Source organism: Hoplias malabaricus, chromosome 5 (genome assembly GCF_029633855.1).
Source record: "Hoplias malabaricus isolate fHopMal1 chromosome 5, fHopMal1.hap1, whole genome shotgun sequence".
NCBI classification, from domain to species: domain Eukaryota; kingdom Metazoa; phylum Chordata; class Actinopteri; order Characiformes; family Erythrinidae; genus Hoplias; species Hoplias malabaricus.
In genome coordinates this window covers 3485851-3500227 of record NC_089804.1, presented here as the reverse complement: position 1 = coordinate 3500227, position 14377 = coordinate 3485851, and the positions used below count along the sequence as shown (strand labels likewise).

General features: G+C 41.0%; 2 protein-coding genes across 2 annotated transcripts; both read right to left on the bottom strand.

The window, feature by feature from the left end:
- Positions 1 to 5994: 5994 nt before the first annotated feature.
- Positions 5995 to 6999, bottom strand: LOC136697614 (epidermal differentiation-specific protein-like). The gene has a single exon (XM_066672828.1). It carries the CDS (start codon positions 6997 to 6999, stop codon positions 5995 to 5997), a length of 1005 nt encoding a protein of 334 aa, XP_066528925.1.
- A 4828-nt stretch (positions 7000 to 11827) lies between these two features.
- On the bottom strand, positions 11828 to 13219 carry LOC136697612 (epidermal differentiation-specific protein-like). Its single transcript, XM_066672826.1, has 2 exons — positions 12178 to 13219; positions 11828 to 11959 (listed from the first exon to the last, which is right to left on the bottom strand). The coding sequence occupies exon 1, from the start codon at positions 13191 to 13193 to the stop codon at positions 12189 to 12191; it is 1005 nt and encodes a 334-aa protein (XP_066528923.1). The 5' UTR covers positions 13194 to 13219; the 3' UTR covers positions 11828 to 11959; positions 12178 to 12188.
- Between the last annotated feature and the right edge of the window lie 1158 nt (positions 13220 to 14377).

Sequence of the window (14377 nt, the reverse complement as noted above, 5' to 3'; positions counted from 1 at the left end):
GGTGTCTTCCCTGAAGTCAGCACAGGTGGAAATGTGATGGCAAGTCTGGAGAAAGTGTGCAGAAATTCTGCTTTAAATATAGTAGGCCTTGGCTGGGGAGGAGGGACATGCAAATGCCACCAATACCAAAGTTCAAGCCAATCATACCAAGCATTTAGCAGAATGCATTTACAAGATACCAAAGACTTAATGTATTCAATATTTGTCCTGCCCGAGGGCTCATCAAGGAAGTGTCTGCAGTTGTTAATGGTAAAGCAGCTATCAGGGAACTTTCCACAACACTGGTTAATGTTAACTACAAATGCTAATAAAATAACAATGGATTTCACAAGACAGACATGAAATACAAAAACCCAGGGACAAGAACATTTAACAACATAAGGATGAGAAAGTCTGGAGTCTAATGGGGGATCCCTGGTGGACCAAGTGCAGGACCTCCCATCCTTCACTGTCCCAGGTCCTAAGGAGGAAAACAGTGCTGATACAATCCACTCCTGCAAAACCTGATGTCAACCTTAGATTAAAGAAAACTGAGCACTGTAAAAAAGAAAGGAATTGCTGGATGTTGCTCAACTTCCTTATTTTAAAAAGTGAGAAACTAAAGGTTCTGTTTTTTAGATCCAAATGATGCAAGTAATAATTTATCAGACTGAACGTTAAATTGCACATCTTTCTCTGTTATACATGGTCGACTCCCCAGTCTCCTACTGCCACCAGGTCCTAGTGCCAGCAGAGCTGCGAACATAAGGAGTAAAGGGGTTGTGGAAGGACACAAGGCTCCTCTGTGCCCTTGGTCACCTCCAGCCACAAAATCCTGTATAAAGACCAAGGTACACGGGCTGTTGGAGTCACTCACTCACTCCCCCCATTTAAGGAGGGGGGGGGGGTTTCCTTCACCACTATGAGGCTTCTCCCAGCACCATCCCTTGAATTTGTTCTTGAATTTCCCCTGGGGATAAATAAAGTATCTATCTATCTATCTATCTATCTATCTATCTATCTATCTATCTATCTATCTATCTATCTATCCATCCATCCATCCATCCATCCATCCATCCAGTTTGGACCTTAACATAGTCCACAGAGAAGGAGTCCTTCATCCAGGCCTTTCTCCTGCTGTCCCTCACTTTCAGTCCGCAGCCTTTTACAACTTGAATCCAGAATGACATTTATACCTTATGCTACCCGCACACTAGAAGACTATGAAAAAGTCTGTCACTGTCTATCATCTAAAGACAATGTCACAATCAGTACCCTCAAGGGTACATATTCAGTACTTTTAGATAGGGAACATAATTGTACCATATACTATATTCATAACAGAATAGAATAGAATAGAATAGAATAGAATAAATTTCTTGTTCACGGTGTGATATCTTTGATCACTCATGGCATAACAACACAAATAACATAACATCCACACCCATATACAAAAAGTAGAGGAGGGAGGAGGGAGATAAAAAATAATAATAATTGTCAAGAAGTCATCATCTCCACAGCATTTGGTAAAAATGATTTCCTATAAATATTTTTAGTAGCTCTTGGCATCCTATACAGTCTGCCTGATGGCAGCTGTTCAAATTGTTCATTGAATGTTGTAAATCCATTATGATCTTAAAGGCCTTTTTTTGAGTATGATCCCTATATAGATCCTTCATAGATCTCTGACTTTTCCTACCAATGTGCTACCTATTTTCACAACTCTCATAAGCTTTCCTTTTCCCCTACAGCTTAGGCTCCCAAACCAGACTGTCACATTATAACACATTACACTTTCAACCAGAGAACGATATGCTAGTTCCACTATATCTGAACTGACCTCAAACTCACACAGTTTTTTTTTAATAAGATAAAGACACTGCAGAGCTTTCTAATAAATAAACTCACAATTTTCCTCAAAATCCAAGCATCTGTCCAAAATTGTGCCAAGACATCTACAACAGCTAACGACTTCTATACTCTTCCCCTTAATAACCACCAATGGCCGGTGATAGGTGTGCCCTCTCCTACTAAAGATCATCTTTTTTGTCTTCTCTTCATTAATTTCCAACCTACACCAATCCTAAAAAGCAGTAACATGCTCCAAATTCTGTTTCCCATCATGGCATCCTTTTCCATTAAACAAACCATAATAGAAAATTTGTTTTGTGTTGATTTCCATCAAAGGGCGGTGCGGTGGCGCAGCCGTTAGTGTTGCAGTCACACAGCTCCAGGGACATTTGGTGTGTTCTCACTGTGTCCGCATGGGTTTCCTCCGGGTGCTCTGCTTTCCACCCATGGTCAAAAAAAAAAACACATGGTAGACGGATTGGAGACTCAAAAATGTCTGAAGGTGTGTGTGTGTCACCCTGTGAAGGACAGGTGCCCCCTCCAGGGTGTGCCCAGTGATTTTGGGTATGCTCCGGACCCACCGCCACCCTCAACTGGATAAGGGATTACAGACAATGAATGAATAAATGATTTATATCAATAACCTTGATTTAGTCTGCTTTTGATATTAAACACCTATTTGTATTTAGCGCAAAAGGTTACAGTACATGTTTTGACTCTCAGAAATGGCTTTACTGTGGTTCAAATCCTGTTTTACAGATCGTGTACAGTTTGTAAATAATGTGTTCACTAATTATACAAATGTGGGATATGGAATCCCTGAAAGTTCAATTTTAGGACCAGTATTGTTCACGCTATACCTGCCAATAATGTTCATTGTTATGCTGGTTACACACAACTGTGCATGGCAGCCTAACCTGATGTCAACCTTAGATTAAAGAAAACTGTGCACTGTGAAAAAAGAAAGCAATTTGCTGAATGTTGCTCAACTTCCTTATTTTAAAAAGTGAGAAACTAAAGGTTCTTTAGATCCAAATGATGCAAGTAATAATTCAGACTCTACGTTAAATTGCATAAAATACGTTATCTTTCTCTGTTATACCTGGTGGACTCACCAGTCTCCTACTGCCACCAGGTCCTAGTGCCAGCAGAGCTGAAACATAAGGAGTAAAGGGGTTGTGGAAGGACACGAGGCTCCTCTGTGCTTTTGGTCACCTCCGCCCACACACCACCTCACTTGCGTTAAAGGCAGTTGGAGTCACTCACTCCTCCCCAAAAAAGTATTCCTGGTTTCCCACTCATGTGCGCCACTATGAGGATTCTCCCAGCACCATCCAGCTTCTCTCTTGCTTCTCGTGGGAGGCGGTCACATTTTCTCCCTCTCTGTTCCCTGGTCTTGTCCTGTCTACCCTGGGTCTCTCTAACGCTGCTCTTCAAATTACAATTTAGAAATGGAATTGATCAGCTGGTCTCTCAACGCTATTGACACCATCTTCTCAAGAAGATGTTTGGGCACGGGGGAGCCCTCCTGTCCTGATGGAACGATGCTGGCTGGATATGCCATGGATGGATGGGAGAAGTGACGCATGGTATGTCTGGCGCCTCTTTCCATTGAGGACATCGAAGATGTTTACCTATTTGGATATATGATCGTGGGCTTTCTGCTGATTGGATTAGGTGGTGCCCTGGTTTATCGGAAAAATTAGAAGAGTTGAGTCAGTTGTAAACAGCCCAAAGAAACTGACCAACATGATTGATGGGATGGGCAGAGCCGTTGGCGCACAGACTGGGACTGTGAGTAGAAGCTTGGATTCCATCAAGGAGCAACTAACGGCTTTGAACGCCAAGATTGAACGTCTGGAAGACCAGTGCTAAATTGGGACTTTGAATCAGAGGGACTATTAGCTCAAAATTCAGCTCACATCTCTGATTCTAACAAGCTGAACTTTATCTGTTTTGGCTGCCCCTGCTATCAGTGGCCTTGGCTGCTGATAGTTTCAACTCCTCCAAAAGGAACGGTCATCATGGAGATCTGCTGCACCTCCCCTGTCTGAGCTGGGGCTCAAGGACACGTGACTGCTACTATATCTGGACATTTTCACGGACTGAACCTGGTCCCCCCCCATTCCCCCTTGAACACGCCTCCTACTGCTTTTTGTCTATGTCACTGAAACTATTTGTGTGTATTGCTTTGTGTGCTAAAGGTGTTGTTTTTTTCAAGATCACACACTGTGCTTCTTAGGCACCGTCTGGGACCTTCATTTTTTTTACCACCACTTCCCCGATGTTAATCTAGCTGTTTCTTCTAACTGTACGATGGCGCGGGTAACCTGCTGCGGTCGCGTCTGTTGCACTCACCTAACCCGTTTATGTGAGTGTACAGACGGAAGCTAATTTCGCTGCAATGTTGTACTTGTATAACTTTGTATGTGACAATAAAGATTGATCTATCTATCTATCTATCTATCTATCAGCTCAGAACTTTTAGTCACAACGTATGTTTGTGCAAAGACAGGTCACTAAACTCAAGACTGCAACTAGATTCCTCAGTTTCAGAAAATATTTCTTGGCTCGGCATTGGTTAGTTCACAAGCTCAGCAGGACACTCTGAACTCAGTAACATTTTGAAACATATTCTCACAGAGAGAGGTCGACTGCTGAATTTGTCTTATTTCACATGAGTGTGAAGGGAAGTGGTGGGGAGACATTTTGTGGCTGTCACGGTTCACGGGGCGGACTGACGGAGGCGGACGCACTTGCTAAAACATGGAGGGTTTTATTTTAACAAAAGATATAACAAAACAATGACAAGCTCCAAAGGAAACAAGAAGATAAGGATATAAACTACTTGGGACAGGAAATACACTAAACGACAAAACTAGGGCACAAACATGACTAGAAACGGGAGATGAACAACACGACATGACTAGAGACAAATCAAATGTGAAAAGAGAAATGTTCGACAAACAGGACGTGAGAAAAGAGAGCTTAAATGCTGACACAAACGAGACACACCTGGACAGATAACGAGGGGGCAGGTTAACAAATGTCACGGACGAGGAGGCGGAACAAAGGCGGAAGAAGGGCGGAGACAAGGACAATAACAGACAAGGCCATGTGCAAATAAAGCACATGGCGGGGACAACAGACCTGACAGGACGAGGGCGTGACAGTGGCATTAGTGTGTTAATAAAACTCCACATAGCTGCGCACAGCCTCCTTAAACATCACATGCTTTAACATGTTACATTGAATGAATAAGTAATTGTAATTCTTAAAATCAACAAAATGTTCTTGAGCTGTTCTTTGGTGGTAGATCATCTAGTAATTATTTTTTAAATCAAATGAACAAGAAAAACACCGATGCCAGACCTTCCAATGACAAGGGGATGTATTTTGGGCTTTCTTGTTTATGAAATGCCAGAAACATCTCTGTGACAATGGTTATGTAGCTTGCCTCCCATCTGAATCCCATCTGTCACCATAGTGACCATCAAAATCAGAAAAGAATCCAATAAGATATTTTTACTTACTGATTGATGTATCAAGGCATTTTTAGCAAAAATAAAAAATAAATTGTCCAAATTAAATGCATGTTTAATTAAATTTGTTTCAACTGTTTTGATGATTATTGGATGACCAAAAGCCATCACTAGTCCAGAATGGACTGGAGACACTGATGCAGTATAATTACATCAAATAATACATTGTTATTATTTTTAATTTCTTAGTATTTTATTTGACTTTGGGCTTTTATTATTCACAAAAAAAGATAAACAACATAAAACAAAACATCAACACATCAAAGCTTGCTCTGCTTTGGCTATTTGGAGACATTCAGGAATCTCAAGCCCTGCAAGACACCGTAAGAAGGTCTTCTAATTTCAATGCTGGATGTCCCGAACACTCGTGTCCTGAAAGGTTCACTGAAAATAAGAGAAGGTAGGATGTTTTAATAGGTCATTAGACATTAACATGACGAATCACTGGTTACCACATTAAACTTTACATGAAACAAGAAGTTTGTATTAAAATATGCAGAACTGTGTTCTCTGTACAATATGAACAAGGCATGATAGGACCAGGATCAAATGGTGTTTGTCAAGAAATTTGTAGAGGTCCATGCAACACTGAAGGAATCTTTGTGTCCTACCAGCTGCTGCTCTAGATCTTTTCCTCATTGTACTCAGTGGTGATAGAGTTGCCAGCCTCACACCTGTACTCTCCAAACTCGACCACACTGTGGGACCCACTCTGGATGGTCATCTTAACTGGGACCTTCACATCCACTTCCTTCCTCAGAATGTTGACAGTGAGTTTGGTGCGGGGAGGTATTTTGGTGGGAAGCGAGATGCGTATTTTCTTGCTCTCGGTCCTGGTGTTGCTGCTTCCCTTCTGCACAGTGAAGGTGTTACTCAGGGAGAACTTATGCTCTGCCTTTACTATACTTATGTCTACACTGAAGGATGTTCCCCAGGTGATCTGGGTGGAGTTGCTGAAACTGATGCTGTCAGTGACGGATCCCTCATACTCTCTGGTCAGCTCAGTGGAGAAGCTTTGTTCATGTTCTCCATAGTTCAAGCCGCATATGGAGTCAATGGTGATGGATCTTGTCTGCTCTTTCTTCTGGCCCCAGAGGATCTCAGCTTTTATGGTGGCCTTCCCTGGCTTCAGAGGGCGAGTGTGAGACACTCTGTCATTGAACCAGTCATACCTAGGCACATCTTGAGAAGCCCTGGCCACAATCTGAGTACCTCTTCTGTCAGCATGCTCGTAGAGGACCCATGCTCCTCTCTGCATCTTGTGGGATGAGGCCACATCATTGAATGTGCCATAGCGCAGGTTGGTCTCAGTGGTGAGGACCAGGCTCCTGCCTTCATAGTTGAAGTGCTCGTAGAGTGTAATCTGAGGATTTGTCAAGTCTTCTGTTATTATGTCTAGTGAGGAAAAAGAATCATTGCGCTCCAGTTTGGGATATTCTCCTTCTTCAAAGGCATAATGAGTGCCACCGTAGTTGGCATCTGTAAACGCCACCCACGGACTCCCGATTACCTTCAGAGAGGAGATGCAGTCGTTGAAGCTCTCCGCCACTAAGTTGGGCACAGAAGAAGTGAACTCCCTGCTGATGCCATTGAAATTTTTATGTTCATAAACAATGATCTTGCTCATGGTGTCTTCCCTGTAGTCAGTACTGACAGAGATGAGAGCGCAAGTTTGAGAATGTCTGTGTGCACTGAGTGCGTAGAACTCCTGATTTAAACAGCAGTCCTTGGCTGGGGAGGAGTTTAAAGGATATGCAAATACCACAAAGCCCAAATCTGCTGCAGCAAGCACATATTAGCAGCCATTTAGATTCCACAGAAAATTTAATATAATCAATTTCCATTCTGCCTTCAGGGCTCAGGAATGCAGCGTCATTAGCTGTAAAGCAAAAAACACACCCCAACATCTGAAAGTTGTGTAGCAAAGATTCTAAATGTCTAAGTTCATTTTCATGAACCAGTTCTTACTAGACTTCATCACACCCAGAGATCCAGGTCTCCAGGAGCCTGGAATTCTGGTGAATTTGGATGTCAGAGGAACTGTATGTGTAAACACAAACATCCGTAACATCCATACCAAATAAATTAACTTTGTGATGTTCTTCAGTGACCATTCATACATGTGTTTCACTCATTCAATTTTTTTGTTACTCAGACACATAATTAATGTCTTATTTATAACACAATATGCATAGTTAATGTAAATATAAAAATATACAACTGGTGCAGCATAAAGAATATAGAACAAGGCAGTAATTCATTGTATTAATTAAATAATCTCTCAGTCTCAGTGATTTAATTCCAATTAATAAACAATATTATAGCACCCTCCAGGGTGTGTTTCTGGCTTGTGCCCAATGATTCCGAGTATGCTCAGGACCCACTGCAACCCTGTACTACAGACAATGAATCAATGTAAACAATATAATAATTATATATAGTTAATATATATATATATATATATATATATATATATATATATATATATATATTCATTCATTCATATATATATATATATATATATATATTCATTCATTCATATATATATATATATATATATATATATATATATATATATATAATAAATGTAGATGTTTTAAAACCAATAATTTCAAGAAATAATATATTAAATCCTAAAAAAATAAATTCCCTCTGTCAATGCAACTTCTTAAATGGAGTAGCTCAATTTTCCTCTCCTTTTTATTTTATCTTTCATATATTTTTTTCTGCATCTATTTGTGTTATGCTCGGACAGGGTGCAGATATATTCTACCACTTGCTAAAAAAACTGTACTGCTGCTGATAGGGATCTACTTACCAGTCATACTTACGCCAACAACGGGCAACAGATTGCCCCTCTGATATTTGGTAAATTGTTGCCACAAACAAGGCCACAATGAACCACTTACACAATGTACAGTGACATATTTCTGCTTTCCAAACGTACAGTGATGTATGTTCATTTTTCGAATGACACGTCTGTTCACTTCTGCCTAGTGCATATCAAACCATGCCCTTCAGATCTCCTCGCCTGTTTCATTAATTATAAAACTCCGCTAATTCAATATGAACTATCCATCCATCCATTATCTGTAACCGCTTATCCAATTTAGGGTCGCGGGGGGTCCAGAGCCTACCTGGAATCATCGGGCGCAAGGCGGGAATACACCGTGGAGGGGACGCCAGTCCTTCACAGGGCAACACAGACACACACACACATTCACACCTACGGACACTTTCGAGTCGCCAATCCACCTGCAACGTGTGTTTTTGGACTGTGGGAGGAAACCGGAGCATCCGGAGGAAACCCACGCGGACACGGGGAGAACACACCAACTCCTCACAGACAGTCACCCGGAGCTGGAATCGAACCCACAACCTCCAGGCCCCTGGAGCTGTGTGACTGCGACACTACCTGCTGCGCCACCGTGCCGCCCCCTCAATATGAACTAGTGTTTTTTTATTGTAGTAAGGTTTTTAACAGTTGTTGTTGTATATTGTCGCTGTTTGATTGAAAACACATCTTCATTTTTAGCAGTTTTCACTTATTTACACATGTTAAATATGGGCATTAATCTCTGTCTGTTCATAGCAGGTAATATTAGAATGTCCAATGAAAAGCTGAGAAATCAGTTTCTTTAACAATTTTCTCCACTGGCTGCTAGACCTGTTCATCAAAACCATGAATCTCCTGCCTCTCCCTTTCTCCTGGCACTGTCTGAGTGTCCGTGCTAAAGTTAATGACTAATCTCACATTTTCTTATGTGACATGGTTCGTTGGAACCTACTAAAATAAATCTGCATTTGCCAGTATTTGCTGTCTACAACACACAAGTCCATTTTACATATGAAACTTTTGGACATGTTCCCGAAAAAGATATTTTTACATTTCTGAGCTGTAAAGGGTATAAATCATCTGTGGTTTATCTTTACTGTTTGCCTCAGAGAAATACAGTATATTCCTGTTCCTGAAAGTGATTTTAACTGGACAGCGATGATATATTATTTTACTTGTTCAAATATTTAATTGCATTCCCAGAGTGACAGCTCACTCAGTCTAGCATTACTGTTAGCCTAATAGATTAATTATCACTTAAAACAGTATATAAAACAACAAAGGCTATAAAATGCACTGCAATAATAAAAACACTAATCATTAAAAGACAATGTACATAATAGATATAAACTAATGAAACAGATGAGGAGATATGAAGGGCAAGGGTTGATAGGCGTAAGTCAGAAATAAACGGATATGTCATTTGAAAAGCAGAAATATGTCACTGTACATTGTGTAAGTGGTTCATTGTGGCCTTGTTTGTGGCAACAATTTACCAAATATTAGAGGGGCAATCTGTTGCTCGTTGTTGGCGTAAGTATGACTGGTAAGTAGATCTCTATCAGCAGCACACAATGATTCTTTTTAACACAGAACCTGTTAAACATTTCAGCAATGCAATATCACGGTTACAATCTGAAGTTGTTCTTTCCATATGTTCATGGTTTTGTTCTTTAAAATGCTGAGTGATTTTTCCTTTTCCAACTGGAGGCAACTGAAAAAAGTCCCCTACAGCAAATACATATAGTCTTCCAAATGGTGTCTTCCTGTCTTTAATCTGTTGAAGACTCCAGTCAACATACACAAAGAGCTCCTTGGACACCATAGAAACTCCATCAATGACTATTATTTGCACATGGGATAGAATAACTCTTCAGTCATCAAACATATTTCCAAGTCCTTGGTGAGGTGGCTTTAATATGTTGAATGCAGCAGTTCCTGTAAAAGGTGTTGGTGCAGATATATCAATTAATTATATTTTAACTCAAACTTGGTAGTCTTCCCAATTTTGTTGCTTCATTGTAGATGCATTTAGTCAAATGAAATTTGCCAGTACTAGCATCTCCTGCAACAAAGTAAAAAAAAAAAAAAAAACTTTTCAGTTCCATCTCCATTTAAGTTTCATGCACTTCCTGAAGTCAGTGCAGGTGGAAATGTGATGGCAAGTCTAGGGAAAGTGTGCAGAAATTCTGCTTTAAGTAGTAGTCCTTGGCTGGGGAGGAGGGACATGCAAATGCCACCAATACCAAAGTCCAAGCCAGTCATACCGAGCATTTAGCAGCATGCCTTTACAAGATGCCCAAGATTTAAAATATTCAATATTTGTCCTGCCCGAGGGCTCAGCAAGGAAGTGCCTACAGTTGTTAATTGTAAAGCAGCTAGCAGGGAACTTTCCACAACACTGGCTAATGTTAACTACACATTTTAATTCAATAACAATGAATTTCACAAGACAGACATGAAATACAAAAACCCAGGGACAAGAACATTTAACAGCCTACAGATGAGAATGTCTGGAGTCTAATAGGGGAACTATGGTGGACCAAGTGCAGGACTTCCCATCCTTCACTGTCCCAGCTCCTAAGGAGGCAAACAGTGCTGATACAATCCACTCCTGCCAAACCTGATGTTAACCTTAGATTAAAGAAAACTGTGTACTGTAAAAAGGACAGGAATTTGCTGGCTGTTGCTAGTGCCAGCAGAGCTGCAAACATGAGGAGTAAAGTGGTTGTGGAAGGACACAAGGCTCCTCTGTGCCATTGGTCACCTCCGCCCACACACACCTGTGCAATAAAAGCCAAGGTACCTGGGCAGTTGGAGTCACTCACTCCTTCCCAAAAATGTATTCCTGGTTTCCCACACATGTGGCTTCTCCCAGCGCCATCCAGCTCAGTCCTATTAGTCACAACGTATGTTTTTGCAAAGACAGGTCACTAAACTCAAGACTGCAACTACATTCCTCAGTTTGAGAAGATATTTCACCTCGGCTCGGCATTGGTTAGTTCACAAGCTCAGCAGGACGCTCTGAACTCAATAACATTTTCAAACATATTCTCACAGAGAGAGAGGACGACTTCTGAATTTGTCTTATTTCACATGAGTGTGAAGGGAAGTGGTGGGGAGACATTTTGTTGCATTAGTGTGTTAATAAAATTCCACATAGCTGCGCACAGCCTCCTTAAACGTCACATGCTTTAACCTGTTACATTGAATGAATAAGTAATTGCAATTCTTATAATCAACAAAATGTTTTGAGCTGTTCTTTGGTGGTAGATCATCTAGTAATTATTTTTTAAATCAAATGAACAAGAAAAACACCGATGCCAGACCTTCTGATGACAAGGGGATGTATTTTAGCAAAATTAAACAATAAATCATCTCAATGAAATTCATGTTTAATTTAAATTGTCACATTATCAGAGCTAAAGTTTTAGTTTCAACTGTTTTGATGATTATTGGATGACCAAGAGTCATCACTAGTCCAGAATGAACTGGAGACACTGATGCAGTATAATTACATCAAAGAAGACAGAATACATTGTTATTATTTTTCATTTCTTAGTATTTTATTTGACTTTGGGCTTTTACTATTCACAAAAAAGGTAAACAACATAAAACAAAACGTCAACACAGCTTGCTCTGCTTTGGCTATTTGGAGACATTCAGGAATCTCAAGCCCTGCAAGACACCGTAAGAAGGTCTTCTAATTTCAATGCTGGATGTCCCAAACACTCGTGTCCTGAAAGGTTCACTGAAAACAAGAGAAGGCAGGATGTTTTAATAGGTCATTAGACATTAACATGACGAATCACTAGTCACCACATTAAACATTATAGGAAACAAGAAGTGTGTATTAAAATATGCAGAACTGTGTTCTCTGTACAATAACAAAAAGGCATGATTTGACCAAGGGCATATGATGTTTGTAGTGATCCATACAACTCTGAAGGAATCTGCTCTGTGTCTTACCAGCTGCTGCTCTAGATCCTTTCCTCCTTGTACTCAGTGGTGATAGAGTTGCCGGCCTGGCACCTGTACTCTCCAAACTCCACAACACTGTGGGACCCACTCTGGATGGTCATCTTAACTGGGACTTTCACATCCACTTCCTTCCTCAGAATGTTGACAGTGAGTTTGGTGCGGGGAGGGATTTTGGTGGGCAGGCTGATGTGGAATTTCTTGCGCTCGGTCCTGGTGTTGCTGCTTCCCTTCTGCACAGTGAAGGTGTTACTCAGGGAGAAGTTATGCTCTGCCTTTACTGGACTTATGTCTACACTGGTGGATGTTCCCCAGGTGATCTGGGTGGAGTTGCTGAAGCTGATGCTGTCAGTGACAGATCCCTCATACTCTCTGGTCAGCTCAGTGGAGAAGCTTTGTTCATGTTCTCCATAGTTCAAGCCGCATATGGAGTCAGTGGTAATGGATCTGGTCTGCTCTTTCTTCTGGCCCCAGAGGATCTCAGCTTTTATGGTGGCCTTCCCCGGCTTCAAAGGGCGAACGTGAGACACTCTGTCATTGAACCAGCCGTACCTAGGCACATCTTGAGAAGCCCTGGCCACCATCTGAGTACCTCGTTTGTTAACATGCTCGTAGAGGACCCATGCTCCTCTCTGCACCTTGTGGGAAGATGCCACATCATTGAATGTGCCATAGCATAGGTTGGTCTCAGTGATGAGGACGAGGCTCCTGCCTTCATAGTTGACGTGCTCGTAGAGTGTGATCTGAGGATTTGTCAATTCTTCTGTTATTATGTCTAGTGAGGAAAAAGCATCATTGCGCTCCAGGGTGGGATATTCTCCTTCTTCAAAGACATAATGAGTGCCACCATAGTTGACATCTGTAAATGCCACCCAGGGATTCCCGATTACCTTCAGAGAGGAGACACAGTCATTGAAGCTCTCCGCCACTAAGCTGGGGACAGAAGAAGTGAACTCCCTGCTGATGCCATTGAAATTGCTATGTTCATAAACAATGATCTTGCTCATTGTATCTTCGCTGTAGTCAGTACTGATGGAGATGAGAGCGCAAGTTTGAGAATGTCTGTGTGCACTGAGTGCGTAGAACTCCTGGTTTAAATAGCAGTCCTTGGCTGGGGAGGAGTTTAAGTGATATGCAAATACCACAAAGCCCAAATCTGCTGCAGCAAGCACTTAGCAGCAGCCATTAGAAGCCGCAGAAGAGTTAATATAATCAATTTCCATTCCACCTTTAGGGCTCAGGAAGGCAGTGTCATTACTTGTAGAGCAAAAAACACAGTTCTACTGTTAAAAAGATGAAAGCTGTGTAGCTTAGATTCTAAATGTCTAAGTTTATTTTCATGAACCAGTGCTTACCAGACTTCATCACACCCAGAGATACAGGTCTCTAGGAGCCAGACAGTCAACATATCTGGTGAGGTGAATTGGGGTTAACACATGCTCAGATGTGAACACAAACATCCATAACATTTTCTACTCTAACACAGACTTTATCCTGATGATGCCCTAGCACATAGTCCAGGTAATATCAGAGAGAGCTCATGTGAATACAGCCAGTAATGTTCCAGCTAATTGCGCTGTATCTAATGAATGCCCTGCACCAGTGCCACCCCATGCCTAAAGCACATCCAGGTGTGAGAACCTGTCTGACACAGAAAATATCCCACTGTGTTTTATATTTGACAATTGACAAATTGTTTGAAAGCCTAAATGGTGTTTAAATAAACTTTCAGACCGTCTTGAAGCATAATCTCATATAGTACAGAAAGTCCCTCCCTTTCTTTATTCTGCTTATCTCTTCAATTGAATATGATAATAATACTACTAATAATAATAACTCTGAAATACTGATTAATACAATTTCTAATCTGGGAGTGTGGAATGTCTAGGTTCAGCTGGGTAGTAGAGCACAGTGATCAAACAAGACACTTATCAACACACCTTCTAAATCTTATCACTGAGCTGCTCCATAAATGATGTGGTAGATCAGGCAATTCAGAATAGTTCTGTCGTTAAATTTATTGGTTTGCATGCGATGGCAAAAAATACATTGACTAAGTTGCTGTGTTTTGCACTTCTAAACATGACTTTTGGCCCTTGTTTGTAACACCCTAAAAAGCTGTTATATGTCTTAAAACACTTGACTCTCTCACCACTGTATTTTTTTTTCAGACATCTGACAAGTTTAGTAA

Excerpts from the sequence above, each read along its gene's own strand:
- LOC136697614 (XM_066672828.1), bottom strand. The coding sequence starts at position 6,999 with ATGAGCAAGATCATTGTTTATGAACATAAAAATTTCAATGGCATCAGC.
- LOC136697612 (XM_066672826.1), bottom strand. The coding sequence starts at position 13,193 with ATGAGCAAGATCATTGTTTATGAACATAGCAATTTCAATGGCATCAGC.